Genomic DNA, 27,848 nt, shown 5'->3' with positions numbered 1-27,848 from the left:
GGATGAACTCTGCCTCCGGTGCATGATGGATCACAAATGGCGTCTGAACTCTGACGTGGCGCAGGGTCTCTTTCAGCAGTGGGGAGAGCCTTGGTTAGATTAGTTCTGCGTGTTAGATTTCCAAGGTGGCACTCGCTAGGCGACGCTTTTAGTCACAAGTGGAGTTGCGGTCTACTATAAGCCTTTCCACCTTTACCACTTCTACCCAGAGTGCTGAAGAAGATGATCAAGCACAACCGGGCCCTTCTACCCAGAGTGCTGAAGAAGATGATCAAGCACAACCGGGCCCAAGTTATTCTCGTGGCTCCAGACTGGGCTCGAAGAGTATGGTATCCCATGATACTCAGCACGGCCATCAATCCCCCAATCAGACTGCCTCTTTTGGAGGATCTTCCTTCACAGCACCAGGGTTCGGTCCTCCACCCGAACCTGTCCAGCCTCCACCTCCTTGCGTGGAGATTGTGTGGCGGCAGTTGACGTCCTTTGACCTGCCTCCCGAAGTTTGTGATGTAATCTTGGCGGCCAGGCGGCCGTCCACTATGATAGTATTATTTATTTGAAAGTTTTATATAGCGCGGACAAGATCCTTGCGGATATCAGAGCGCTTTACACAGAAGGGGAACATGAGGGAGCATAGTCAGATAGGTAATCAGAGGAGCAAACAGTACATAGTCAAACAGGTAAATCAGAGGAAGCAAACAGTATAATCAAGTAACCCATGCATAGGGTGCAATATGAGCTAACGATCGGTGCATTAGAAACAAGTAGAGGTATAATACTGCAATAAAAGGCATACATTCGCTAGTTGATAATAGTCTAAAGAGGTCATTTCTTAGGGTGCTATATGAGCTAACGATCAGTGCATTATAGACAAGTAGAAGTATAATACTGCAATAAAAGGCAGATACTCGATAATTAATAATAGTCTAAAAAGGCCATTTCTTAGGGTGCTATATGAGCTAACAAGTAGAAGTATAATACTGCAATAAAAGGCATACATTCGCTAGTTGATAATAGTCTAAAGAGGCCATGTCTTAGGGTGCTATATGAGCTAACGATCAGTGCATTATAAACAAGTAGAAGTATGATACTGCAATAAAAGGCAGACACTCGTTAATTGATAGTCTAACAAGGCCATTTCTTAGGGTGCTATATGAGCTAACGATCGGTGCATAAAAAGCAAGTGGAAGTATGATACTGCAATAAAGGCAGACATTCGCTAAGTAAAATTAGCCTAAAGAGGCCATTTCTTAGGGTGTACAATCAAGTAAACCATGCATAGGGTGGAATATGAGCTAACGATCGGTGCATTAAAAACAAGTAGAAGTATAATACTGCAATAAAAGGCATACATTCGCTAGTTGATAATAGTCTAAAAAGGCCATTTCTTAGGGTGCTATATGAGCTAACGATCGGTGCATTAAAAGCAAGTGGAGGTATGATACTGCAATAAAGGCAAACATTCGCTAATTAATTTTAGCCTAAAGAGGCCATTTCTTAGGGTGTTTGCAAGTAGTGAGAGAGACTAGTCCAAGATGGCCGACAAAAAGAGGAGAGAGACCAGTCTAAGATGGCAGCCAAATTGTAGGGATTACAGAGTTTGGTTTCCCTTTCTACTCTGGGAATGTCGAGTTAGTCCATCTTCCATGTTGATTGAGGGGGAGAGCAGAGTTCAGCTTCTATGCTGCTGAATGATGGCTTATCTCTGTTTTGCTGCTCCCTGACCGCGTTGGTATGTAGCTTCATGTTCATCTGGTGGGCAGGGGGGCGATTTATGGTTCCAGCTTTATGGCCCCAGCCAGATTAGCAAATGGAGAGTGAAAAGCCCGCGAAAAATACCAGTCACATAAAGATATCAGTTTAAAATTCCGGTCAAAGCGTAAAAAACAGAGTTAAAAAACCTGCATGAGTATTTAAGATGATGGGATTGCGAATAGTAGCCCTTAGAGTAGCCCCTGAAGCTGTTCAAGTAGTTTTGTGTGCAGTATTCCAGGCAGGGAATGAAACGACTTGCATGGGTGATAGGGTAAATAGCTCTGCGAGCAGTTACCTTACAAGTCACCACTGACGCTGCTGCTCACATCAGGTTTATCCCTAGTTGCGCAGTGGTTACCCCCAACACACCGGCAAACAGTGAGGGGGGAGAGGGGAAGCCTCCCGCCACAACGCCGCCCCAAACATCCAGACGTTCCAGATGCCCCCCGTTCCGTACTCACCGCACCGCTGGAAGGGGGGGGAGGCCTCCCGTCGAAGCACCACTTAAGACACACCACAGGGCACACCGGAGCCGCTCCAGACGCCGACCGCTCCCCTCTGAAAGAATCCTTGGGAGGGGGCAGGGGGAGCGCTCGTTCACCCGCGCCGGCTCAGCCAGCGCCAGCCCCCGTTCACCCGTCCCTCGCGACACCGCTCGGTTGGGCACACCGGAGCCGCTCCAGTATATGCCTGGAGGTGTAATACGTTTGTGGCATGGTGCACAGCAAAGGCTGTGGATCCCCTTTTTGCCCCTCCTTCAGAGGTCCTTCTATTCCTACTTTCTTTGGCACAGCAGGGCACTATCAAGGGCTATATCTCTGCCATTTCAGCCTTTTTACGGCTTCCAGATCACCCTTCCCTTTTAAAGTCCCCTTTTGTGAGTAGATTCTTAAAAGGCATTACTCATCTTTTCCCTCCTGTTCCGGTCATAATGCCTCAGTGGGACTTGAACCTGGCTCTGACATATCTGATGTGTGCTCCCTTTGAGCCACTTAACTGTCCTCTTCGTCTTCTCACTTTAAAGACTGCTTTCCTGGTTGCCATCACCTCTGCCAGAAGAGTGAGTGAACTCCAGGCTCTTTCTTCTAAACCTCCTTTTCTCTGTCCATTCGGACAGTTGTTCTAAGGACTTGTCCATCTTTTCTGCCAAAGGTTGTCACTGCCTTTCACATTGGGCAGACCGTGAGTTTGCCCACTTCTGCCTCCGCACCTCTCAAAAGAGGAAGAGAGGCTCCACTGTCTGAAATTAAAACGTGTGCTCTCATTCTATCTGAAGGGCACTCAACAATTCCGGGTGGATGGCCAGCTCTTTGTTGGCTACGTGGACGCCAATACAGGTCGGGCTGTGCACAGGCGGTGCATCTCTCGGTGGGTCGTTCTGTGCATAAAGGCTTGTTATTCTTTGGCTGAAAAGGAGCCTCCGGTGGGGCACGCGCCCATTCTACCAGGGCGACGGCAGCCACTACTGCTTTGGTACGGGGAGTTACCTTGCATGACATCTCAGGCAGCTACGTGGGCCTTGCTGCACAAGTTTACCAAGCATTACTGCCAGGACAGCCAAGTCTGGAGAGACAGCTTATTTGACCTTTCTGTTCTCCAGGACTTTCTGGTGTGATCTTGGTTCGCAGACCCACCATCTGGGTTGGTATTGCTGGGCTATCTATTCTAAGGTAAGGAATCCATCACTACATGTTTCTTTCAGATGCACAAGTTACTTGCCTTCGATAACTATATATCTGTAAGAAACATTAGTAGTGATAGATTCCTTACCTCCCTACCCACCCTCCCTCTTCTGCGAACTGATTTCTAGGGTTAAGGTCATCCCTTTCAGGACCCTAGTTTCAAGGCACCAGTGGTCAGTATCTTACATGTCTCTGCATTCCTGGCATGGAATGTAGTGTACAGAAATGATGTCCCCGTGCTAAGCCGGCGTCTAAGTAGCCGCTGCGACATCACCTCGGCGACCCCGACGCCAACGACTGACGCAGATCTGCATGACGCCACCTTCTGACACGCAGGCGTACTGCTGACAAACATTTTGGATCCAGTCAGATTCCTGGGATACAGATATATTATTACCAAAGGTAAGTAACTTGTGCATCAGGGACAGTGTTTGATAGCTCACTTAGGAAATCCTTTAGGAGGCTAGCCACCAATGTCAAATTTTTTCCCCTGCAAGACCCCCAGAGTGCTTATGCATCCTTGCCCTATTCCATGGCGCCCCTAAAGTCTGCGTCTTTGGAGTTTTCCCTCTGCTGCTTTGACGCGATTTTCCTCTGCACCTCGCGCTGTCTCTTTGGGGCTGGTTGACCACTCAGATCCGTACATAGACTAGTAGACAACGTGGTCCTGCTCCGTGTAATCTGCCCAGGTGCATGGTTGATTGAACTAGTGCTGGGACTCTGATTTAGGTCGCAGATCTCTTCTCCTACCTCCCCCTGGCTCAGAGTAGTTCCTGCTCCATGTTCAGCCACATTTCCAGCTACCAGTGCCGGGTCTCCTTCCGTTGTTGGCGCTGCTAATCCAGTCCTGCCCTGAGAGAGCCGCTTCTCTGCTTTATCAGTTTCTTTAGTAATTGCTCCAACTGACTTTATTAGGAAAGAATCCTTGGATGTGTCCAGGGATAAACATGTGGGGGGCCCTTCCTTTTTCCCATGAACTGCTCGAAGAATGGGCTTAGCTGACAGAACATTACCCAACCACTGCTGACACAGGGCGAGAAGCAGTTGCAGAGCCTTGTTGGCGCTACACAACACTCTTGGCACTCCTGTGCGCAAACTCAGTCTCAGTCTGCCACTGGCTATAAGTGAATTGTCACTTACTTTGCAGAGTTATGTGGGTCTGCTGATAGATGCGTAAATAACAGTTGGCAGATTAAAGGGGTATGGCCCAGCCCGGCCCCCTCCAGTCAGTGACCAGCAAGGACGGGCCCGCCCTTGGCCCGAGCGCCGCCTGCATGCGTCCTGCGCTGTGGGAGCCCGCTTCCAATTTTGTATTCGCGCCTCCTGGCGCAGCCGGTGACGTGCGCTCACGTAATGCGCTGGTATCTGGGGCTGAGAGTCCTTGTCCCCAGGATGCCTCCTATGCTGTCCGCTTGCTTACGGGCAATGGAAGGTTAGTTCAGGTGTTCACGGATGTAGGAAAGTGCCCCTTTTTGCATGGTTACCCCTCACTTTTTGGATGATGTGAGACTGTGCCATCTTTCTTGCATTGGTATGCCCCCACTTTTTGCTGAATTGCTGATGTGCTTTGACTGAGTGTGCCCTGGGCTCCTGTGTTCCTTCTCTAAAACTGTGTTGAAACTAAAACCCAATTGGCATCTCTGGCCACCTGTCAGCCCCTAGTAAATGGTACCCAGGGCATGGTGATCAGAGAAGACCCCTAGGGGCATGCAGCACTTATTGTGCCACCCTTAGGGGCCCTGTACCCTGACACCCACTCACTGCCTTTGCAGTGTCTAAGTACAGAACTAAACAGAGATTCGACATTGGCACACATCCCTGTGTGCCATGCCCACAAGCTCACTGCCCTGGCATCCATCAGTCACCCCTCTAGCTGGTTGCCCTATGCCAGTGGTGTGGGCACAGGTGCATGAGCCTTGTGCCCCCACTGTACCCAGGGCCATTCCTGGGTACTGTAAGTGTAGTGCTGCCATTAAGAGTATATGGTGCTGGGAGGATGTCATTAAGAACTCCTCAGCACCATGATGGCTTCACTGAAGACTGAGAAGTTTGATATCAAACTTCTCAGCACATTAAACCCGCACTGATGCCAGTGTGGGATTTAATGTAAAATGCACGACAGAGGGCATCTTAGAGATGCCCCCTGAAACGTAACCAACTTCCAGTGCCCTGACTTTGTGGCTACCGAGGCTGTCACCACCAGACATGTTTCTGGACCCCTGGGTCGAGAGCCTGCCGCTCTCGGGGGCCTGAAACAATGCACATCCTGGGACGAGGTGCCAAGCATCCTCCCCCAGGATGGGCAGGGGAAGCTTCAAAGCCTTTGTGAGCTTCTCCAGGTCCCTTGCTGTACTCAGTAACTGGCCCCCAGCAGTTCTGACCCCCACTCTGGCGGGAAACCCTACATCAGGAAAGGGGGTGTGCCAGCCTGTGCCAACTCGACCCCTCAGGTGGAAGAAGTGAGGTGAAGCACGACCCTGGGCTCCGGCCATCTTGAAGATGGGGAGCCCTGCCCAATCACAGCTAGGCTCCTGCCCCTCTCCCATAGGAGAGGAGCAGGCTAGGGGGTGTACCCACCCAGGACAGGGACCCATTAGTCCCTGCCCTTGCCCTACCTGTAACGCCCCTAAATTTAGTATTTAGGGGCACCCTGAACCTTCCTTCCTCAGATCCTGATTGCAACAAGAAGACCAAGAAACAAGACCTGCCGCGCAGCTGCTAACAAAAGGACAACGCCCACTGACTTGGCCCCAGGACCCCACAGGCCTGTTGTGGCTTGAACCTGCTCCTGTGAAACTCCGGCGTCTCCTGCGGACAGCAACCTTGACAACCCCGGAGGACCTGCCTGCCTTGAACCTTCCTGAAGACTTGGACTCCCACGAGCAGTGGTTCTGTTCCAACAGCAATACCCCTGGTGCCAGCCAGGAACCGGGAATCCAGCCCACTCTGCACCCGCCAAGCTCGGCCTGTGCCTGATTGACCTAAGACCACAAGGATGTCCCCCCGGCGACTGGGACCCGAAGTCCAGTGCCCAAAGACCCTCCTCGACGACCCAGACAACGCCTGCAGCCTCAGAACCAGGGACCCCTCCAACCGCGACCAGCTGAGGGTAAGATTTCCCGACGCCAAAAGACACCCCTGCACCCAGTGCCCCACGGCCCCATGTGCCCTCCTTTATGGTACCTACCTCTTCTCAGAGATCCCAACTTACCTCTCGAAGTGGGGGCTGCACTTGAAGAATCTGTCCCCTAGCCTGCAGCCTTTGTTCACTTTTTAACTTTCCCATTGGATAACATTGAGCGCCCAACGGCTCAAAAGCACCCTGCACCCAGCTGCCCGAGTGCCGCTGGAAGTGCAACTACTACTTTACTGCCCCACTTCCCCTGAGTAAGTGACCAGGAGCTCAGCTCCCACAGCCGCGTGGCCTGCTTGCTTGCAGCCACCAACTAAAGGCCCCCTACCCTTCATTGGATTGCATTAGGCCTACACTCTCTGCACCCGGCTGCCCCTGTACCACTACGGGTGTAACAGCTGTACCTTTCTGACCCTGTGAGACCCCAGAGTCTATGCCCAGAACCTTAACTCTGCCAGCTGAGTACTTACCTAAAAGCTGATAACTCACTTTCCTTCCATAGGTTAACATTGACTGGTTTTAATTGAAATTTCTTCTAAGTGTGGAGTTTTGAAACTTTAAAATATTCACCTAAAATCAGCCGAATAACGAATTCCGAAATACTCACCTGTTATCAGGAGAGAAGCCAGTACTGTACCTTTAAGCCCAGTACTGAACCGCAAAAGTAATCCTAACTGTACTTACCAGTAACTTGAATTTTCTTCCCTAGGAATTCATTGACTGCTTTTCTCTGAAATTTCTTTAGTGTCGATTTTTGCAAACTAGAAATATTTCTTAAAAATCGTAACAACTACGAAAACTTAATTACTTACCTGTTTTAGGTAGAGATCCCAGTGCTGAACCTAGGAGTCCAGTACTGGGTTACAAAAGTAACGAGAACTTACTTTACCTGTGACGTGAATTTCCTCCCATAGGATAACATTGGTGGGTTTTCACTGAAAAGTTTCTAAGTGTCAACCATGAAAATACATTTATATTCTTTAAAAATCACCACTGTAACCAAAACGCTTTTACTTAACTGTTTACAGCTTATGTCCCAGGGCTGAATCCAGGATCCAGTTCTGTGGTTGGAAAAGTAATCCTTAATCAACTGCATTTATGTAGAAACAAATATTGAACTCCAAGCTCATATGAAAGGGAAGGCAAACAACCAGTGCAGAAATAATATCAACAAGCTCATACAGACACTAGGGTTCTACATCCATTACGGAAAGCCATCACAGAACCCTGACATGAAGGTGTTCCTAGGGGGCGATCTTGAACTTGGACCACGAAGGCGAGACCAGTGGACAAGAGTAAAAGCAATCAGAGTATTCTTGCCTCTACCACAGGGGTCAACATTGGGCAATAGGGATAGTGGGAAAAGTTATGGGCATCTCTGCATTTTCTTAGTGACACATGAAAGACTACATACGAGACCAATCAATTGATGAGCCCAACAATAACTGTCCCAGTCAGCCGAGAGTTGGAGCGAACCTTGTTACAAATAAGGTTCAGAGAGAAATGCAATAGTGGAACCTTTAAACTCGGACAGTGGGGTAACCATTCAAACCACCAGCTCTGTCAGTAACCAACGCAACAAATGCATCCCATATAAGATGGCGAGATCACATGCTAAACATCAGAGGCCTCTGCAACTCCGAGGAAGCAGTACAGCACAAATTTGCTCGAACTGAAGACCATATTCTTATCCCTGAAGGCCTTCAAGAAACATCTGAAAGGAAATACAGTTCTAATTCAAACCGATAACACAACCTCATCGCACTACCTGAACAAACCGGGGAGAACAAAGTCTCGCCCACTATCCACTATGGCCAAGAGATTTGGAGAGGACTGATAAACAGAACTTTGTTAGTAGCAATATACCTACCGCGAAATTAAAATACAGAAGCGGACCGGCTAAGCAGGAAAAGAAGCTCCACACACAAATGGGAGCTAAAACAAGAAGTGCTAATGGAGATCTTCCAAATATGGGTAACACCACAAACTAACCTGTTTGTAATGCACAAAAACGCAAAATGCCAACGCTTCATATCCAGGTCAGATTTGCATAGGCCTTTCCACCAATTCCAATGATAATCAAATAGGGGATCCAGAAATGCAAGCAGAAGAAAATCAACCTAATCCTGGTAGCCCCTCATTGGGCTGGACAGCCATGGTTCTCAGACCTCACGGAGATATTCAAAGAACACTTCCTCTCGCTCCCAGCACACAGAGACCTGTTAACGATAGTTGGGTCTGGTATGGGACCCAGACCCAAACACTCAGTCTAGCAGCATGATTCGGAGGACATAGTCTGGCCACCTCACTTTACCAAGGAGAGCAATGGGGATTCTGCAGGGGGCAAGGCAACCAACAAGGAAATGCTACAGCAACAAGTGGAAGATTTTAACAATGGTGCGACATGCCAGGGAACCACAAAAACAGTACACAGGATGCCAGTCATTAGGTATGACACACCTACTGGGCAAGAATCTCTCCCATGCCTCTATCCAGATTCACCTAGCAGCCCTTATAGCATACCGAAGAGGCATACTTGGGATAATTTTCTCCACCACACTAGTGCTTAAACGTTTCCTGGAAGGAGCAAAGAAGGTGGCACCTCCAAGGAGGCGCACATGCCTACATGGAACCTGAATGTAGTACAGGTGCAACTAATCACATCACCCTGCAAGCCAATGTAGAATTTACAACTCAAATTCCCAACTTTCAGGACTTCATCCTTATTGCTATCACCTAACTAAGGTAAGGGTCAGTGAAATATAAGCGCTCACCAATCGGGAACTGTATCTGTTGATAACGTAGTATTTTTCTGTAATCTTTAGTTTCGATTTTCAACAAGTATACAGCAAGTAACATTCTACATTGGAGTGGGTTTTGTTGCACAAATAGTCTTCATGTGCATAACGTCAGTGAAAAATGAATAAAGCATTGACGATGTACAGGTTATTGATAATTTTTGCGGTCTACCACTGCAGAACACTTGTTCAATACTATGACCTTGGCCCTTCAGAGCCTACAGTGTGTATTACTATACGGTATAATTTCCCAGTGAACAGAGGCATTCCATGTAGCAATCTATTAACATGTGAGGGGCGAATGCGTATTGTATGTTAGATTCTTTAGCCCAAAACAAAACCACATTCTGAAAGATCCATGAGGCTTGTGCTATCCCCTGTCCCACCTCCTGACGCACACTCTGCTTGTTAGTCTGTGATATGCCTGGATAAGTAGGGTTGGTAAGGATCCCCATATGTCTCTGTGGAGGCTGTACATAGGGAGGCGTTCTCTTTAGCTTTCCGATCATGTGTTGCCAAATGCCATCACTATGCCATTTCCTGATCGTGGGCAGTGGGCCAGGTGCCCATCTCATCGGCACTCTACGCTTTGCAAGCAACAAGCCGATCGCCACTAGTCGACTAACCTCTCAACCCATTTCTTTATCATAACCTAACAGTGCCAGTAAGGGCTCACTCTTCAGTTTTTCTGATGTAATGGCCTTCAGTTCTTAAAATACTGCCCGCCAGAAATTCTGAATCCCAGGGCACTGAACCAATCTTTATTATTAAGTAGCAGTATTGCCCTTGTTTGTCTGTGATATTGATCCCTAGATCCCTTTGCCATTCCAGTCTCCCCTTCGTAAGTATGGGCCTATGCGCTACTTGAGTGTATGTCTAGAGTCTTGCAACTATATGAAGGGGGTGGCTGTTTGCATTACATAAGACAGCACCAACAACTCTGGGAGCTCTAAGATGTCATCACCCAGCCGCGCCCTCAGTGCGTGCCAGGACAGACCGGAGGTTCATGCCAAAGGTGGTATCAAAGTTCTAATTTTACCAAACAGTCGACTTAACGGCCTTTTTTTCAACTGCGTAAAGCACAGGCAGAGAGTGTTGCACACACTAGACGTCCGAAGAGCAATTATGTACTAGTTGGAAAGAACAAAACTCATCAGGAAGGACAACACTTTTTTGTTCTGTGCATATGCAAGGAAGTGATCCATGGTCACCAAAGGAACTATCAGAATATGGATAGCACAAGCAATACAATATAATCACAAGAGGGGAAGCAATGCTTGCAGAAAAACGCAGGCACACTCCACACGAAAGAACAGACCAACTCTTGCCTGTTAGGCAGAATAGCACTAGAAGACATTTGCGCTGCTGCCACACGATCATCGGTACATACCTTCACAAAACATACGTGGACAGCCATATCAGCAAGGGGGCAGAAGTGGGGCCAAGTGATTAAACATTTGTTTGTAAGCACTCACTCTAAAGGACCCAGCCTACCCACATGAAGGAATACCGCTTTATAAACCATCAATATCAATATAACAGGGGGAACCCAATTAACCAAGACACAGCATGTGAATCCAGATAAGCTTCCTGCTGAAAAACGAAACGGTTACTTGCCCCAGTAGGAGTAGTTGTGCAGCTTGAAGAATTTTCTAGTCTCACATGCGACCTGCCTACCTCCACCAGTAGAGGTGTATTTACAAGCGCAACTCGAGAGCTGAATAGCATAACTGAGACCAACACGTCCTGTTGCAATAATAAAATCTGAAGATTGCAACTTCGTCTAAAGATTTACTGGGCATACATGTGACATCAATCAGAGGGGTTTAAAGACAAATGCTCAACGCCCATGGAAAAAAAAACTGCAAGGAGAATATTCTGGATACATCCATTAGATGGTGGAATAATGCCCAGCATGTGAATCCAGAAAATTCTTCATGCTGCAAAACTACTACTGCTGGTAAATAACCATTTTGTAAGGAACTAGTTTTTTAAGTGGAATGCTGCTACTCGTCTTACCTCAGAATTCATACACGTCCTTGCTCTGTGGGGGATAATTGAAGAGAATATTTTATAGTTTCGTTTATATTTGTACTTTCCACATTGGGGAAAACCTATGTTTTTGTTTCAGCTGACATTAGCAATTCCTTTGGAACTTAAGGTTTGAAATGCTGTTTAAATTGTGCTAAATAACTCCACTTTACTGATGTGCACGAAACTTGAACTGAAGACCCTGAGCTGGAACTGCCAAGCGTTTACCAAATATCATGCCTATTTGTCAGACCGTGCAATAAATCTATTTTCTATTGAACTTTCACCTTCACCATAAATGAAGTTCTGCTTTTGATAAAAACTCCTAGCAAAAGATGCCAATGTCTCTGTAAGACACTTTAAATGTGTGATCAGAAGCACAAGTGGATCCTCTTATAAAATGAACTAACTTTTTTTTCCCACTGGAAAAGTCCTGACCTTGACCTGAAAAGCAAACCCTTGAATTCAGTATAGCAAAGATGTATAGATATGTAAGTTTGGCTCATGGGGGGCATAGTGACATTCCAGCTTTTATAAAAGATCTAAGTTCTAATTTGTTTCTGGACACTACACAACCACTTTTCTCATCTTTCCTTTTACTGGTTTTAGCTTGCTATCTAAATCGCCGTCTAATATCCTCTTGATGTTGCCCTTTTTCAATATTCTTAGTTGAGGCAGCAATTTATGAGCATTTGTTTTTTCTTGTTCCAAATAGCTCCTGATAGAGTCCTTGGAGCACCATGTTCTTGGATGTTGGAAGGGACTCCTGTTGCCCTCTTGTTCAGAGTCCATTGTCGCTGAGGAAGCCTGCTGTTTGTCTAAGACACTTGAAGCATGTGGCCTGGTGAATAATGATGCAGTAGGACTGCTGAAGGCAAGTTTTAGAGCCCAATTTACTGAACAAACTGAATATAACACTAGGCGGCCATTGTCCAAGCTTAAAACACAAGGCTAACTCCTGATGTTTTGACATCTCAACGTTTTTGTTTTACAAGGTTCTAGAAGTGTGTAAATGTCGGGCATGCCTCCATGTTTTTGTTCTGAAGACTCTAACTGCGGTTCTGACACTTCTGCTGAGCTCCATGTTAGTGCTGTGGATGCTGTTCCATTCAGAAGCACCCTCTTCTGTGGACTTTCATTCAGAAGCACTCTTTTGGAACCATCTACTATTAAAATATGTCTCCACTACACATTGGCGCCTACTCTTGTAATGTGCAAGAGTCTTTCTTCCAAGAAGTTATGCACATAGTCATTGATTTTTAGGCAAAAAGGCATCCTGAAGATGACAATGACTTGACATTAAGAGAGAACATGTTTTTTTTACTGTGGACTTCAACTAGGTGAACAATTGTAACTTGGTTGCTTTTATCTTTGTTTCCTTAATGCTATTTTGTGCAAGCAGCTACTTAAAATTTTACCTGAACTGCAACTAAATGTTCATGTTTGAAAACTAACTGTTCTTCTGTAAAGCATTTGTCTGAAAAATGTTATGCCTGTCATTTATCAAAAATAACACTTATTTTCAGAGAATTGTTTTGCAAAGATGAAGTTGACTGGGACTTTGTAATGGAAAAGAGTGACTCGGACATGGAAAATATGGATATGAAGTTTGAGGATACGCCATCAGAATTTAAAGTTGAAGAGAGATGTTCATGCTCTATTGCATGGGCTCTCGCAAACATTTGCATAGGGGCCAAAAAGTATGGTTTGTGGTTTGTGGTGTGACCGAGGGCCGCACTGATGCCTGCAGGGTGGCGGCTGGGGTTCTGGGTAGATCAGGGTTTGTGTAAGGAGGTCTAAAAAATGTTAAATGGACAAGCATTTATTTGCAGGTTAACTAGTGTTGTGGTTCAGGACACCACTGTAGTTACTTAATAACCTCATTTAACCTGCAAATAAAGGCTTGCCTGTTTGTTACAAAAAGTCTGAGTATTAGTGTTCACCACTGTTAGAACTGGGGATCTCTAGTTGGCAGGGGTAGGTATCACTGTCCAAATAGGGACCCTTGTTTCTAGTCAGGGTAAGGAAGAAACCCTCTGAGATAACCCCTGCTCACCCTCTAGGTAGCTTGGCACGAGCAGTCCAGGCTAATCAGAAGGCAATGTGTAAAGTATTTGTACCAACACTCACAGTAACACAGTGAAAACACCACAAACTGACTCCACAACAGTTTAGAAAAATAAAGGTATTTAATCTACACAAGACCAAAACGACAAAAATCCAACATACACAGTTCAAGAATATGGTTGAGATAAAGTTCTTTAGGTTGCGATTAAAATAATCCACAGATGCGTGAAAAGTTCACAGTTGCGTCACGTTTAGCTCAAGGTGACTTTAGTTGCGACAAAGTTCCAAAAGCAGAAGCTGGTGCGGTGGAAAACAAGCGATGCATTGCTCCTGAGACCTTGGGGAGGCGATGCGACAACCCCGCTGCGGCGGTGGGCGTGTTGCGACGAATCCGATCTGTATGGGGAGGAAGGCCACTTGTATGGATTCCGGTGCGTAGGTTCCGTAGGAAGTTTGTTCTCGCAAAGGCACGATGCGACGATCTCGTGGGGGCTGCGACGACCTTCAAGGTGACTATGCGCGATCCAGCGGCGATATCTGTCTCTCGCAGCTCCGCGATGCGATGGCTCTGCAACGATGTTCGCAGTGACGTGATGCGGTCCGCAAGCGGTGTGGCAGTGGCAGGCCTGAGCCACCATTTTGGGGCTACTCATGTGGGTGGCACAATCAGTGCTGCAGGTCCACTAGCAGCATTTGTCATCACCAGCCCTGGCACACCCAGTGCACTTTACTAGGGACTTTTTGGTGATACAAATATGCCAATCATGTATATCCAATTATCATAACAATTTAAACAGGGAGCACTTACACTCTGGCACTGACCAGCAGTGGAAGAGTGTCCTAAGCATCTAAACCAGCAAAAACGAAATCCAGTACAGCATCAAAAAATAGAGGAGGTAGAGGCCAAAAAGACAGGGGAAACCACGCCAAAGATGCCAGGTATAACAACCACGTAAACAGCAGCTTGTACTGCTGTTCACCGGGGGGGTGGGGGGGGGCATATATAGGTCAAGAGGGCCGCAGGCATCCCCCAGGCCGTACTTGGAGTATCACTTCTCTACTGGGACACAGGAGTTAATACCCCTCCCACCACTTCTCCTTGAAGCTGAAGGAACGTAGATCCAAGCCTGTTCAGGACACATCTTGATTAGGAGGAAAGGCACATGAAAAATCCCTACATGTCCTGCATCCCCAATCAAGAGCAATGAGGTAAAATCCCATCTGCCGCATTCAAATATAGTCATTAGTATGGAACAGCCACTAGGCATCAATTTGCCTTCTGAGAAGAATAGTCACAATGGTTAATGGGAGGCCTGTGACTCATCTAAACAGGAAAACTCAAAGATATTGTGTTTGAAAACATTGTCCACAAAGATGATTGAGACCCCAAGGCTGGTGAACTCAAAAGATTTTTTTTTTTTTTTTTTTTAGTAATTGAGGGTATTTTGACAGCACCTGCTTTGATAGTTACCCAAGATAAGCTCTCAAGAGTGTCTTGGACTTGCGTCTGATGGAAGAAAGTTTGTGACATTGAAATTAAACTTAAAAGTATAATCTTTCGAGGAGCATTGACAAATGATACAATCACTAAGACCTTTGAGGATTAAGAGACGAAGAGAGAATGGTGAAAAAATAAAACATTGAGGAAATTTTCACTTCATGCAGAGTAACAGCAGGGTGATATAGACAGTAAGAATTTAGAGTATCAATGTTTGCTAGCTCCAGGGGAGAGGAAGAAAATATTCTTAACATCTAAGAGCATAAGGATTTGTAAAAGGATTTTGAGGTACACGCCTAAAAAGGAGGTAAAATCCTACGTATGCACAATGTATAATGTAGTGTAGAGACAAGAAAACTTATTTTGTGTACAAATGGAAGTTCAAGAGGGGGAATCATGATACCTTAGATCTCTATGTTCTCTGTCTAGGACAAATAAGAACTTACTCCAGTATTTGGAACTTTGATAGATTGAAATTCTTGAATCATTCCCGGTCGTCCTGATGGGAGTCGCCGGTACTTAAAATAGTAGTAATAGACTTAGTAGAAGTAGTAGTTCAATTTTGCCGACGATTCCTCTAACAAGTAAGGAGAAGGGCCCATCGTCAACTAAGCACTAGTCATCGGTGACAAAGTCAATGTGTTGTCATAGAGTAAAGAACCCTCGACTAAGTCTTTGTCGCCAACGAGGCAGTCCTAGTCGTCTAGCATACCACCATCGATGATATTGTTGAAGAAGCAGTTGACGAAGGAGCCTTCACCAGTTTCTGAGATCTACTATAGACGAAACCACAACTGTCAACGAAGTCACAACCATCGACCATAACCTTAGACGACAGACGAAAACGTTGGAAGTAAAGACCTAGTCAACGACAATTGTCTATGAAGAATATTTCACTGAAAAAAGAGGAAGTGGAAATTACAATGGAGCACACCTCGCCCAGTAGAATTACACCTCTATTACCACTCATCTACTGGAAGGAGAAGATGGAGATTCTGAAGAAGATAGGGGCCCTTTTTGGGATGCTTGTAACCCATCGGAATTCCATGTTAAGTGTCAGCCATATGAGGTGGATGCTCAGCAGTACTATGATCAACCCTATATCATGCAGCCTGCACAATGACATCAACAGTCATGAGGAAATGGTTACGATGCCCTCTGCATTGTTATCATATTTGCAGTTCATACTACAAGATTACTGGCAATGCTTTCCACTGTCATCGCTAGCTAATGGAGCTCCTCCATCTCCGGTGACCTCACCTGTAGGACTAAGTACTCCTGCCGTTTTATCAGTCCTGTGGACTCCACAAGCTGTTCCTCTCCAGGAACCGGCTTCTTTAGATGAGATGGGGGAATTGCATGATACGTCCTCGGAATGGGACGATTACAGAATGTCATCACCTGCCTTACCAACACCCCCTCCGTTGGATTCTCCACCAGAGGATAATGGGGGATTTCACAACTTGTTGGCGCGTGCAGCGAAAAGATTTGCTATACCTATGCAGTCCAAACTAGCGGACTGCGTTTTTATACGATTTTAAAGAGCCTTTTTGTAAGCCAGTCAGCTATTCCCATTATAGATTACATCTGGAATGAAGGTATTGGAATAATGAAAACCCCAGCCTATGTGCTAGCGGTACTGCCACGTCTTGATAAAAAGTATAAAACCACAGATGACGCCCCAGCGTGCCTCACAGGTCACCCAAAACCAGACTCTGTGGTAATGCAGGCCGCCCAACGGCGCTCAACTCCTGCAGCACCTTTATCTGCACTCACGGACGGAGAAGGCAGGAGTCTGGGTTCCATTGGCAAAAGGTTCTCCGTGATGTCTGCAATAAGTTAAATTATTGACTAACTGCCGGAAGATGTGAAGGAAGAAGCAAAAAAGATTCTGCATGAAAGAGAGGGCATCCAAAGAGATGAAAGATACAGCTATAGATATCAATGTGTCAGGATTTAGGCAACTGACTGGAGCCGCAGTTTTGCGCAGACTGGGATGGCTCCAAGCCACCTCTTTCCATACAGAAGTTCAACCTAAGATACTGGACCTTTCATATGATGAGGGAGCTCTTTTCGGCAGTCATGTAGAGGAGGACTCTAGGACATGCTTTGGAAATTGAGAGACGGACGAAACAATCATTTAGCGGGACTGAAGATTTCTAATTGCTAAAGGACACCTACGGGGACCTTTGTCTGTCCGTCAACATACATGGTGATAATAGACCTAGAGGATCTGATTAGGATAGTCATCAAACTTGGATTTGGGATATCAAACTTTACAAAGTGAATATCTTCCTATACAGTATTGTGGGATGGAATTATCACCACAATAGAAATCTGGACAAGTGATATTTGAGCCTTGAAAAAGTCGCGGTACTATTTTCCCTGTGTGGCGCCGAAACAAGTGTTGGCTGGCTAAGAACATTTTGAATAAAAGAAAAAGAGGAAAAGAATAAAGAAAGGAAGGATTAGACTACTGTTTTTGAATTGCATGCACTATTACATATTACTTTGTATTTTGTTAACTTGAAGACTTGTGCTGAGGATTGTATTTACATGTAGAGGAGGCCCTCAAAGCCCTCAAGGTACACACAGATACTGCCAAGTCATTGGGGACTCTGAAATTCAGGAAGGTTCTTTTTCTACGATCTAGGGTAAGGACAGATATCCCACAGAGAGGGGGGGGGGGTGGTTATCGGCAATACCGCTAACCAGCATATTCTTCGACATCTCAATCATACCGACCTCAATACCAACAGAGGAAGCCACCTCAGTCTTCCTACATCAGAACACGTAGGGGTAAACTCCACGAGCTGGCAAGGATACTAGCCGTCGACAATGATCTACCACAGGCTCCGGCTCCATCCCTTCCTTCCTCATCCTCCTTTACCGAAAAACCACCTACAACCCCTCCTCAAGCCTGCGCCCAAAGGCATCTCAAAGCACTTCAGAAGGAGGTCCGAAACCTGCTTCAAAAAGGAGCAGTAGAAAAGGTCCCATTGTTCAGCAGGAGCCCAGGTTTCTAGTCAATCGTTTCGAATTATAACATTGCAGCAGGATGTGAGTAGCACAATATCTTCTATACTTGTAGATCCACTCCAGGTAAGCAAAATTTGTGTCTTTTTTTTTTTGGGATGAAGGAGCACGGCGAAGCTATGACAAATAACATTAAAAAATCAATATTTTATTTGATACTTTTGGCCCGCAGAAAAATTTGTGAAAATTGGGTTAAATCTATTCCCACAACAAAAATAGAATGGTTAAGGGCTATAAGGTACACCAATCAGTTAGACCGATCTAAAAGAAATCTAAATGACTTCTGGCTTCCTTATGAGAATTGGGTGACACATTGCAGTTTAAACATAGTCCAATGACTAGGCCTCTATACTATACATCTGAAAGAGACAAGTTAGGGATAGATTCCTTACCTTAGAATATCCCCAGGCGTCAGACTGGATCCAGAAATGTTTGCGTAGCGGTACCCTTGTGTGTCGGTAGTCGTCTGCGGCTCCGCGTCCGTCGTGGGCGCCGTGAAGACGTCGTCAGAGTACTTAGACGCCGCCTCCGCGTGCTGACGTCAGTTCTTCTTTTTTCCGCGCCAGCAAGCGCAGATCTGGAAAAAGCGGTACTTCTAGTCACTTTTGACTAACCTTTTGGATCACTTTGATCATCTTTTCGAAGTCGTACGACTCCGATCGGTGCTATAGGGATGCCTGGATTCAAGCACTGCGAGGATTGTGACCGCACGATGTCAGTCACGGTTTCTCACCACCTGTGTCTAACTTGTCTAGGCATCAACCACTACGACAAGGCCTGCTCCGACTGCCAGGCCCTCTCTTCGAAAGCCAGGCGGGAGCGGTCCCGCAGGCGACTCTAACTCCGGCAGTCTGCCCCGCGCTGTGAAAGGTCCCGGTTCAACAGGAGGTCGAGGGACAGGTCGCATGGTCCGAGCCACCACAGCTCCGAGAGTCGGCACCACTCCTCCGGGTCGAAGTCGTCGTCAAGTAAGAAGCACAAGAAGTTGAAGAGGTGTAATCGCTCTTCTGGCTCCCCCCCCACCCCCCCCCCCCCCCCCCCGACGCTCGCGTAACGCGTCCGGGGGTTCGGGTGACACCGCCCGCGAGACGCGAGGAGATAGAGCGCTTCCTCATGGCCATGAGGTCCCTCTCTCCTCAGACGGGCTCCGCTGGGCCTTCGGGCCTGGCGGACCCGTCTGGGGCCCCTAGTGGGTCGGGGGCTTCGGCCCCGATGCTGTAGAGTGCTTCGGCCCCGCCGGCGTCTTCAGGCCCGGCTCCGCAGGGCCACGCGGTCCCGCCGCCGCAGGGCGCAACGGTCCCGACGCTGCCGGCGCCTTAGGTCCCGGCGCCGCAAGACCCCACTGGACCCGCTTCGGGATCTGGGTCGTCGCCGGTGGACCTTATGACCCCCCCCCCCTGCATTCGTCCGTCAGGTGTCACCTCCGGCGCTGTCCTCGGTGGCGCCGTCCCGGATGTCTCCTTCACTCCGGTTCCGACGTCGGAACGGCGCCACAGGGCGCCGCTCTCAACGGCGCTTGGGGAGTTTTACTTCAATGAACCGCCCCCATTGGTTGACATCCCTGAATTTCAGGAGATGGGTGATGAGGAGTATTGCGAGGGGTCTGAGGACCCTCTGACCCAAGAGTGTGAGCCTCTAGAGGACTGGACAGGTGACCTTGGGGATGCCAGTGGTCTGGACACCTCTCCAGACACTGGTTTTGTCCCTCCTCATAACGTGGCTTCGGAGGAGGGGGCAACATACGGTGTTGATGAGGGCTGCCAAGGCCTCGAGCTCCCAGTCGCGTCCGTGAGGACTAACCTCCTCACTGAGGTCCTTAAACCGTTTAAAACTGTTTAATGAGGCCTTGACCAACCTTCTTTTGGGCACTTGGTCCAGGCCCGCTACGGGATCGCCCGTAGATAGGAACGTGGCCACCGCCCGGCCCTGGGCGACCATGTTTTCCTGTCCACCCACCCCACCATCGAGAGCCTGGTCATCCAGGCGTCCACTTCCCAGACCGCATTCCCGTCGGCTCCGCCGGACAGGGAATCCAAGAGGTACGAGATTTACGGAAAAAAGGTCTTCTCCTCCCTTAGTCTGGGACTGCGGTCTTCCAACACCGCTGGCCTCTTGGGCTGCTACACCCACTCTCTGTGGGATACGGTCGCGGAATTGCTGCCAGAGTGTCCGTTGGAGGTACGGGCCAAACTCGGCCAAGCCCTTGTGGAGGGCCGGGATGCAGCCAGATATTCTATCTGGTGTGGGCTGGATACCACCGACTCACTAGGTAGAGCGATGGCAACGACGGTGGCGGTTAGACGCCACGCCTGGTTGAGGTCCGCCAACTTTTTGGCTGATGTCCAAAACACATTGATGGACATGCCGTTTGATGGCCGTCGCCTTTTTGGCGACAAGGCAGACAAATGTGCTTGAGCGCTTTAATGACTCCAGGGCTTCAGCCAAATCCTTGGGCCTCTCGGCCCGCGCCAGCAAACGGGTGCCTTTTGTGGCCAAGGAAGGGGCGCCCCCACACGTGCTGCCAGCCACACGCGGCAGGCTAACATCCAGCGCGGTGGCGGCCGTGGAGGCGATCGGGGACAACGGCGAGGCCAGTCCACACCCTCCCCCGCAGCATCCGCCTCTAAACCCTCCTAGTCCGTGCTTCTTGGCCCATGTGACGCCAGTGGGGGGCAGGGTTCGCCATCACCACTCTCACTGGTGCACTGTCACTTCGGACAGGTGGGTGCTGCAGATCGTCCGGAGGGGCTACTCCCTCCCCTTCGAGACGACCCCTCAAGCCATGCCACTGCAACACCACCGCGTATCGGGGGATTGTTTGCGGCTTCTGCAGGAGGAAGTTTCGGCCCTCTTGGCCAAGAGAGCCATCCAGCGCGTTCCTGGGCCAGAAGTAGGACGTGGTTGCTACTCCCACTACTTTCTGGTACCCAAGAAGGGCAAAGGGTGCCTACGCCCTATCTTGGACCTACGGAACGTCAACTGCTTCCTCTGGATGGAGGAGTTCAAGATTCTGGCTCAGGTCTTAGCTGCCCTGGACCCAGGAGACTGGATGGTAGCGTTGGACTTGCAGGACGCTTATTTGCACATCCCCGTCCTGCCGGCCCACCGGCGTTCCCTACGGTTCACGGTAGGCCACGCGCACTTTCAGTTTACCGTGCTCCCCTTTGGCCTTACCAACGCCCCACGGCTGTTCACGAAGGTGATGGCGGTGGTCGCTGCCCATCTGCGCAGGATAGGGGTTTCAGTCTTCCCCTACCTCGACGACTGGTTGTTGAAGGCGGTCTCTTTCTGCAGTGGGGAGAGCCTTGGTTGGATCTATTCGCCACCAAAGAAAACGCGCAATGTCATCAGTTCTGCGTGTTGGAATTCCCAAGGCGGCACTCGCTCGGAGACGCTTTTCGTCGCGAGTGGAGTTGAGGTCTGTTGTACACCTTTCCGCCTATACCACTTCTGCCCAGAGTGCTGAAGATCAGGCGCGACCGGGCACAAGTCATCCTTGTGGCTCCGGACTGGGCACGAAGGTACTGGTATCCGAGCTACTCAGTATGTCAGTCGATCCCCCGGTTCGTCTGCCTCTTCAGGAGGACCTTCTGTCGCAGCAGCAGGGGACGGTCCTCCACCCGAACCGGTCCAGTCTCCACCTCCATGCTTGGAGATTGAGCGGCGACAGTTGAGGCCATTTGACTTGCCTCCTGAAGTCTGTACCATCATTCTGGCAGCCAGGCGTCCCTCCACAAAGTCGGTATACGCCTGCAGGTGGAACAGATTTGTGGCACGGTGCACATCAAAGGCTGTGGATCCTCTTTGCCCCTCATTCTGAGGTTCTTCTCTTTCTTCTTTCTCTTGCCCAGCAGGGCTCTGCTCTGGGCACTCTAAAACTGGTGGTTTCCAGTCTTTGATTTAAATCACAATTCATTCGCATGCTTCTAGTATTTAAATCCATATCTATGTTCCTTAGTCATGAATTCAATTCTAAACCATCAAACTCTCACTCTTTGTGATGTTTTTCAGCATTTAGTAAATCAGATACCACATTCTAATAAATATTTAAAATTATGCAAAATTATGCCCATGCGCAACATTGTTTGTTCGTAACCAAAGGGCATATTCTCATGTTGCGAATGAATTGTGATTTAAATCAAAGACTGGAAACCACCAGTTTTAGAATTGGTAGGGCTTGGGTACGTGGTTACTTGAGGCAGGACAAGGGCTAAGCGATGTATGGCTATGTTGATAACTCACAGCCAGCAAAACTACAAAGCTGGATGTTCATTTTAATATGTAAAATAAATCCCTTCACCCTCCCCCAAGGTGACATATCTTTATTTTATAGGCACAAAGATTGACTCTAAGAAGAAGGGATTAATACGTCGCCTTCTCACTTTCACACCCCGGTCCTGAAGAAAGCCCACTGATCATTTTGACGATAAGCGCTGAAACATGTCGACCTTTTTACTGCACATAACCTTGGATGACTACCTCCTGGTGAAGGCTGCATACAAATTAACCCTGTGATTATGCAGACACCCGAGTGCCATAGCGGAGAATCAAGATATACCGCTATTTACGACAACTCGAGTGCATGAGGGCTTTTTACTGAGGGACGTACCAAATACCTGAGGAATCCAGGTTGGCAGGACAAGTGATCCAACCCCCAATTGATTGAAAGATTTGAACCAAAGGAAACTGGATGGATCAGGAATTTCCTTCTCCCCACCCCCATTGATTGAAGGACATCAAGGTAACTCCACGACTGGTGAAATCCCGAGGGTGGTGGACAGATAAGAGCCATCTGTCAGTGGGACTATTCTTGCAGCAAGTGGCTGCACCACCAGTGGTTACAACGGATGCGTCCTTAGAGAGATGAGGAGATTACCTCCAATAGCTCCAAGTAAGTGGCAAGTGAAATCAGACTCAAACTCATTCCCACATAAACGTGTTGGAACTGAAAGCGGTGCATCTAGCCTTACAGGCATTTCTTCCCAGAATACAAAACTCAATTGTGCTAGTCCGGATGGACAATACCACTACGATGCACTATATAAACAAGCAAGGCGGCAGGAAATCTCGCCTTCTCTTCAGAGAGGCTTCGGTCTTATGGGAGGTGGCCATAGGTCACAGAATCTGCTTACGAGCAGAGCATGTCCTGGGACGTCAGAACACGATTGCGGACACTCTAAGGAGATTGACATTGTGTCATGAATGGGAGATTCACTACCAAACGCTGCAAGACATATTTCTGATCTGGGGCATGATGGACTCGGACTTGTTCGTAACTCACCAGAACTGCAAATGCTGGTACTATGCAAATTGGCATCCCCAACGGGTCCTGGGGGAATGCCTTTTCGATTGCATGGCCTGGCATCTTCTCCCAAGAGTTCTGAGGAAGATAAAGACCAAACCATGCTGTTTCCTCCTGTAAGGCCTCCACCTCTGCAGTTGAAAACTGTCCTCCTGCAATTAATGAAAGCCCCTTTCACACCAATTCACACAGCAGATATAAAGTTCCTGTCTTGGAAGTTGGATTTGCTCCTTGCCTTGACATGTGCCAAAAGGGTCAGTGAGATTCAGGCCTTTGTAATAGAGGAACCTTTTTTGCAATTCAAAATGATCTGAGTTCTGCTTCGCACAAATCCGAAGTTCATTCCCAAGGTTCCCTCTGATTTCCACCTAAACTAACTGGTGGCACTAAAAACTTCTTCCTCAATCCAATACCATCAGCAGAGAGGGCTCTGCATTCATTTGATGTCAGGCTTTGCTTAAAGTTTTATCTACATAGCACACAACCTTTCCACAAGACATCTCCGTTATTTGTTGCATACAATGGGCCACGAAAAGGTTTCCTACTCTCCAAACGGAATATATTTAGATGGATTGCAAGTGCCATAAAATTGTCATCACAAATCAGGAAGACCTCTATCTGCAAGAGTCCGAGCCCATTCCACGAGGGCGGTGTTGACGCCTGCAGCTTTATTTGCAGGAGTTTGCCTTCCGAGATTTGCCGGACTGCAACGTGGAAGAGTAGACCCCTATTTACCCGGCACTACTGCCAGGATTCAGCAGTACTAAATGGCACAGCAGTGGGTCAAGCAGTACTTCGTCATATGTTTTACTATGTTGCAGTTTACAGGATTTTGTATTAATGGTTTCTGTTATTGTTATCTCATATTATTTGAGGACTGTTTGCAGGTCTTACTAATGCATATTCTGGTTTAGCTTTAAAGGCTATGGTAAATGTGCAACCAACTGCTTGCTATTCTGATTCAAGCATGTTAATCTATGAAAGTTCCAATACTGGTGTAAGAAAATAGTTATTTTCCTGTAACTATAGTTCTCCAGTATTGGAAGCTTTCATAGATCCACGTGCGACCCATACTCCTCCCCGGGGGAATCTCACCTTGTTTCTATGAGCATAATTGTGTTAGCACTTGTGCTCGAAAATCTGAGGTGCTGACCTCTGGAGGGTTCTAGAGGGTGACTGATGCTGATTTGTTGAGGCAAAACTTTGTTTCGTTTAATAATGACCGTGATAGGTTAATAGACTAAGAGGCCTTTCTAGTTTATACCTATCAGTACGCTATTACTTCTACGAAGTCTTTTACTACTATTTTAAGTACTGGAGACTCCCATCATGACGACGGGGAATGATTCAAGCATGTGAATCTATGAAAGCTTCCAATACAGGAGAACTATAGTTACTGGTAAGTAACTTGTTTCTTATTTTTGATTTAAGTAGCCTTTCATGTTAGACGCATTCTTATGCCTAGAAAGAATCTGTAGTTAACGGTTTCTAGTGGTCCTACAGCAAGGGAGGGATGTTAGACTTACCTACGACACCTGTAGCTCCCAGAATCAAAGTGCCACCCATCACCACAAGATCCGCAGTACATTAAGGCTCATGTGGATAGAGATTCCCCAGCTGTCACCACACCTAGGTGAAGAATAATGCAATCCAATTACTCATGGTTGTCATCCAGATAAAGATCGTGTTTGCAGGTAATAGGCCGCTTAAAATGCTTTGCTTAACAGATATGCCTACCAACATGGGGAGGTAATTGATGACACATGACTTCAGCTATAACAGTACCAAAAGAAAATCGAGCCTCCAATAGAGGAACGAACGATAATAGTGAATAACTGTTTAAAGTCTTCTATTACAAAGGAAACAAAACACTTAAGACAGAGTAAAAACCAGAGCCGCTCTAACGGAAGATCTGCCTCTTCCACTAAATGCTGCTTGTGCACATCATGTGATCTATAGTTGCATGTACTGAAGTCTTGGCTTCTAGTGTATGAATTGAAACATAAGTTTTCCTTTGAAAGTTTTGAGATGTCTTGTGGTACCTCCCCTAAAACCCCCAATGCACCAGGGCACAGACCACACCTCAGATACATTTCTGTGTTTTATTCCCCCCAGCTATGATTAGTACTGTTGCAACAAAGATTTTAATGCCTGACAACTGAAAAAATGCTGACTGACCGCAACAGAGTATAAAGAACATGCAGACATCAGTCAAATTATTTGCCCAGGCTTAGGCTGTATGAGAATACTTTTATTGGGGGGGTGCGTATAGAGAACCATGTACAGAATGCCAAGGATAGGAAGCACGTCTACCTTTTGATCTCTTGCCAATTAATGTACAAGATATCTTCAGGATAATGCCAAGATAAAACAAACTTCACGTTTGTAGTGCAGGTTGTTTAATCACATTCCAAACTGTACTTTGTGGCATAAATCGTTAATACTTTCATATATTAAGCATTCCTGGCTCAGTAGTGAATAATTTGTGTCAATTTCATTTGCTGAATGATCCCCTTGTTTGCAGTCTTGGTTATTTACCCATATCAAAGCTCACTTATGGGTATTGGGATGCCCTTAAGTTCATGTTGGTCTCAAGAACCAGCTGAAAAACTGGCTCTGCAGTATATTCTGCCCACTGTTTGAGACCACTCAAGCCGAAAAGTATCCTTGACATCAGAAGAAGCCTAACATTCAGGAAAGGAATCTTCAAACTGAGAAGATCTGTGCTGGTGGTTCAAAAATGTGCTTTGAGGCTCAGTAAGACTTTGGCTCCTAGCTCACACACTACAGAGAACGGGGTTGGAATGCCGAATGTAAGAATAAGAACCACATACAGTCATTCAGATGAGAGACAATCCAGTTCACGAAAAGATACTGCATCCTCCATACCACCATGTCACTGTTGTCCATACACTGATTCTGATGAGGCTTTCTATCATCAATCATCTAAATACCATCTTTTAGAGGAAACTGCAACTGGGAGGATGCAAGGAAAGGCTCCAGGATAGATCATTTATAGGCGGCAACCTTGGAGAGCTGTCTAGGCATCCCCACCTGATAAAACCTCTGCTGATCATATTGTTATCCCAGGGGCAGCAGCACCCCACAAGGTTAACTTCCACAAAGAGAATGGAGAGGGTGACTTGCTTATCGAGACATTGTCAACAACTAAAAAGACCACCCAGGTTTTATCTATATAAAAGACTGTTTAAGTTCTCCACATATAACTTTAAATAAAACCTGAGCGAGGCTGGAGAAGTAACTTCTCTGGAGTAGAAGTTTCAACCTGCGGCACAAGAACTAAACTAGATTGTGAGGCATGTGCTGCCTGAATGGCTGGTGGAACACATTGTTAGAAACCTGCAAATATGCAGGGAACAGGCTATAATTTGCTTCTGACAAAGAAAGCAAAAAAGATTCTGCAGGAAAACAAGTTGCAGTTGAAACTGCTGTGCAATGGAGTTTTGGTAGTTCCAAGGGCTTGCTTGAAAGGCATGACTGGAATCAATGGTAAGAAATAATCCAGATAATCCCAAAGTTTAAATGAAACCTTATATTTGTGAGTATTATCCACCATCACAAAGTTTGTACTTTCATCCATCCTTCCAAATTGCCCACCATAGCCCCTCAAAATCAACAAGGATCATCTCCGATTAAAAGAAGAGCAAGTACAACTACAGAGGTGCTATTGATGCCATCTCATCAACTGGAACGAAGAGGGTACTCTCTGTACTTAAGTCCCCAAAAGGGCAAGACATTGTTAGTAGAGTCCAGTATTCCACACATGCTGCAGATATAACACTAGAAAATATACAACTAGGCTGAAGTCTTTGACCCACTCCTCCAGCTGCAAGTGACCAACATACACTTTTCTCACTTGTTGAGGAGCTCACATGAACAATCTGGAAGTTTCTGGAACTAGTCCTCTCAGGAGTAAACTCTACACATTGACTTGTTTTAAGTGACAGCCCTCCAAAAAATAATGCTACAGATGGAGGAAAACATTTAAATAAAAGCCATAGGCTTAAAAGCTGCATATATTATATACTACTGCATCCGACAATTAGTTATAGATTCCTTACCTGAGACTTACCCCCAGGCATCAGACTGGATCCAGAAATGTTTTCGTCAGCAGTACCCCTGCGCGTCGAAATGTGGCGTCGGTCGACTCCGCGTTTGTGGTTGGCATCGTGATCGCCGGAATGATGTCGCGTTAGCTACTTAGACGCTGCCCTTGCACGCGGACTTCAGTTCTTTCTTTTTCCGCGCCAGCCAGCGCAGATCCGATGAGAGCAGTACCTCCGGTCACTTTTTGACTGACTTTAGTGACTATTGTCAACAGTTTTTGAGTCTATTGACTCCTGGTGCACGCAGGGATGTCCAGTCGTCCTTGGTCCAGCTTCAAGGCTTGCGACACCTGTCGCAAGCTGATGTCGGTTATGGACCTGCACTGCGTGTGCTTGTGGTGCCTGGAGTGCGACCATGATCCCAAGTCGTGGTTTGACTGCCGGACTATGAATCTGAAGTCTTTGCGGGAGCGGTCCCA

At 47.1% G+C, this 27,848-nt stretch overlaps 1 protein-coding gene across 1 annotated transcript in view; it reads left to right on the top strand.

The window, feature by feature from the left end:
* ESPL1 (extra spindle pole bodies like 1, separase) overlaps positions 1-27,848 on the top strand; it is a 600,179-nt gene that overhangs the window by 485,265 nt on the left and 87,066 nt on the right. The window contains exon 25 of the mRNA XM_086929411.1: positions 12,115-12,273. Coding sequence (XP_086785537.1) covers positions 12,115-12,273 — 159 coding nt within the window. The remainder of the gene's footprint in view (positions 1-12,114; positions 12,274-27,848) is intronic.

This window comes from Lissotriton vulgaris, chromosome 1_1 (assembly GCF_964263255.1).
Source record: "Lissotriton vulgaris chromosome 1_1, aLisVul1.2, whole genome shotgun sequence".
Taxonomy (NCBI): domain Eukaryota; kingdom Metazoa; phylum Chordata; class Amphibia; order Caudata; family Salamandridae; genus Lissotriton; species Lissotriton vulgaris.
The sequence above is the reverse complement of the archived record's forward strand: the minus strand, read 5'-3'. Positions and strand labels throughout refer to the sequence as shown.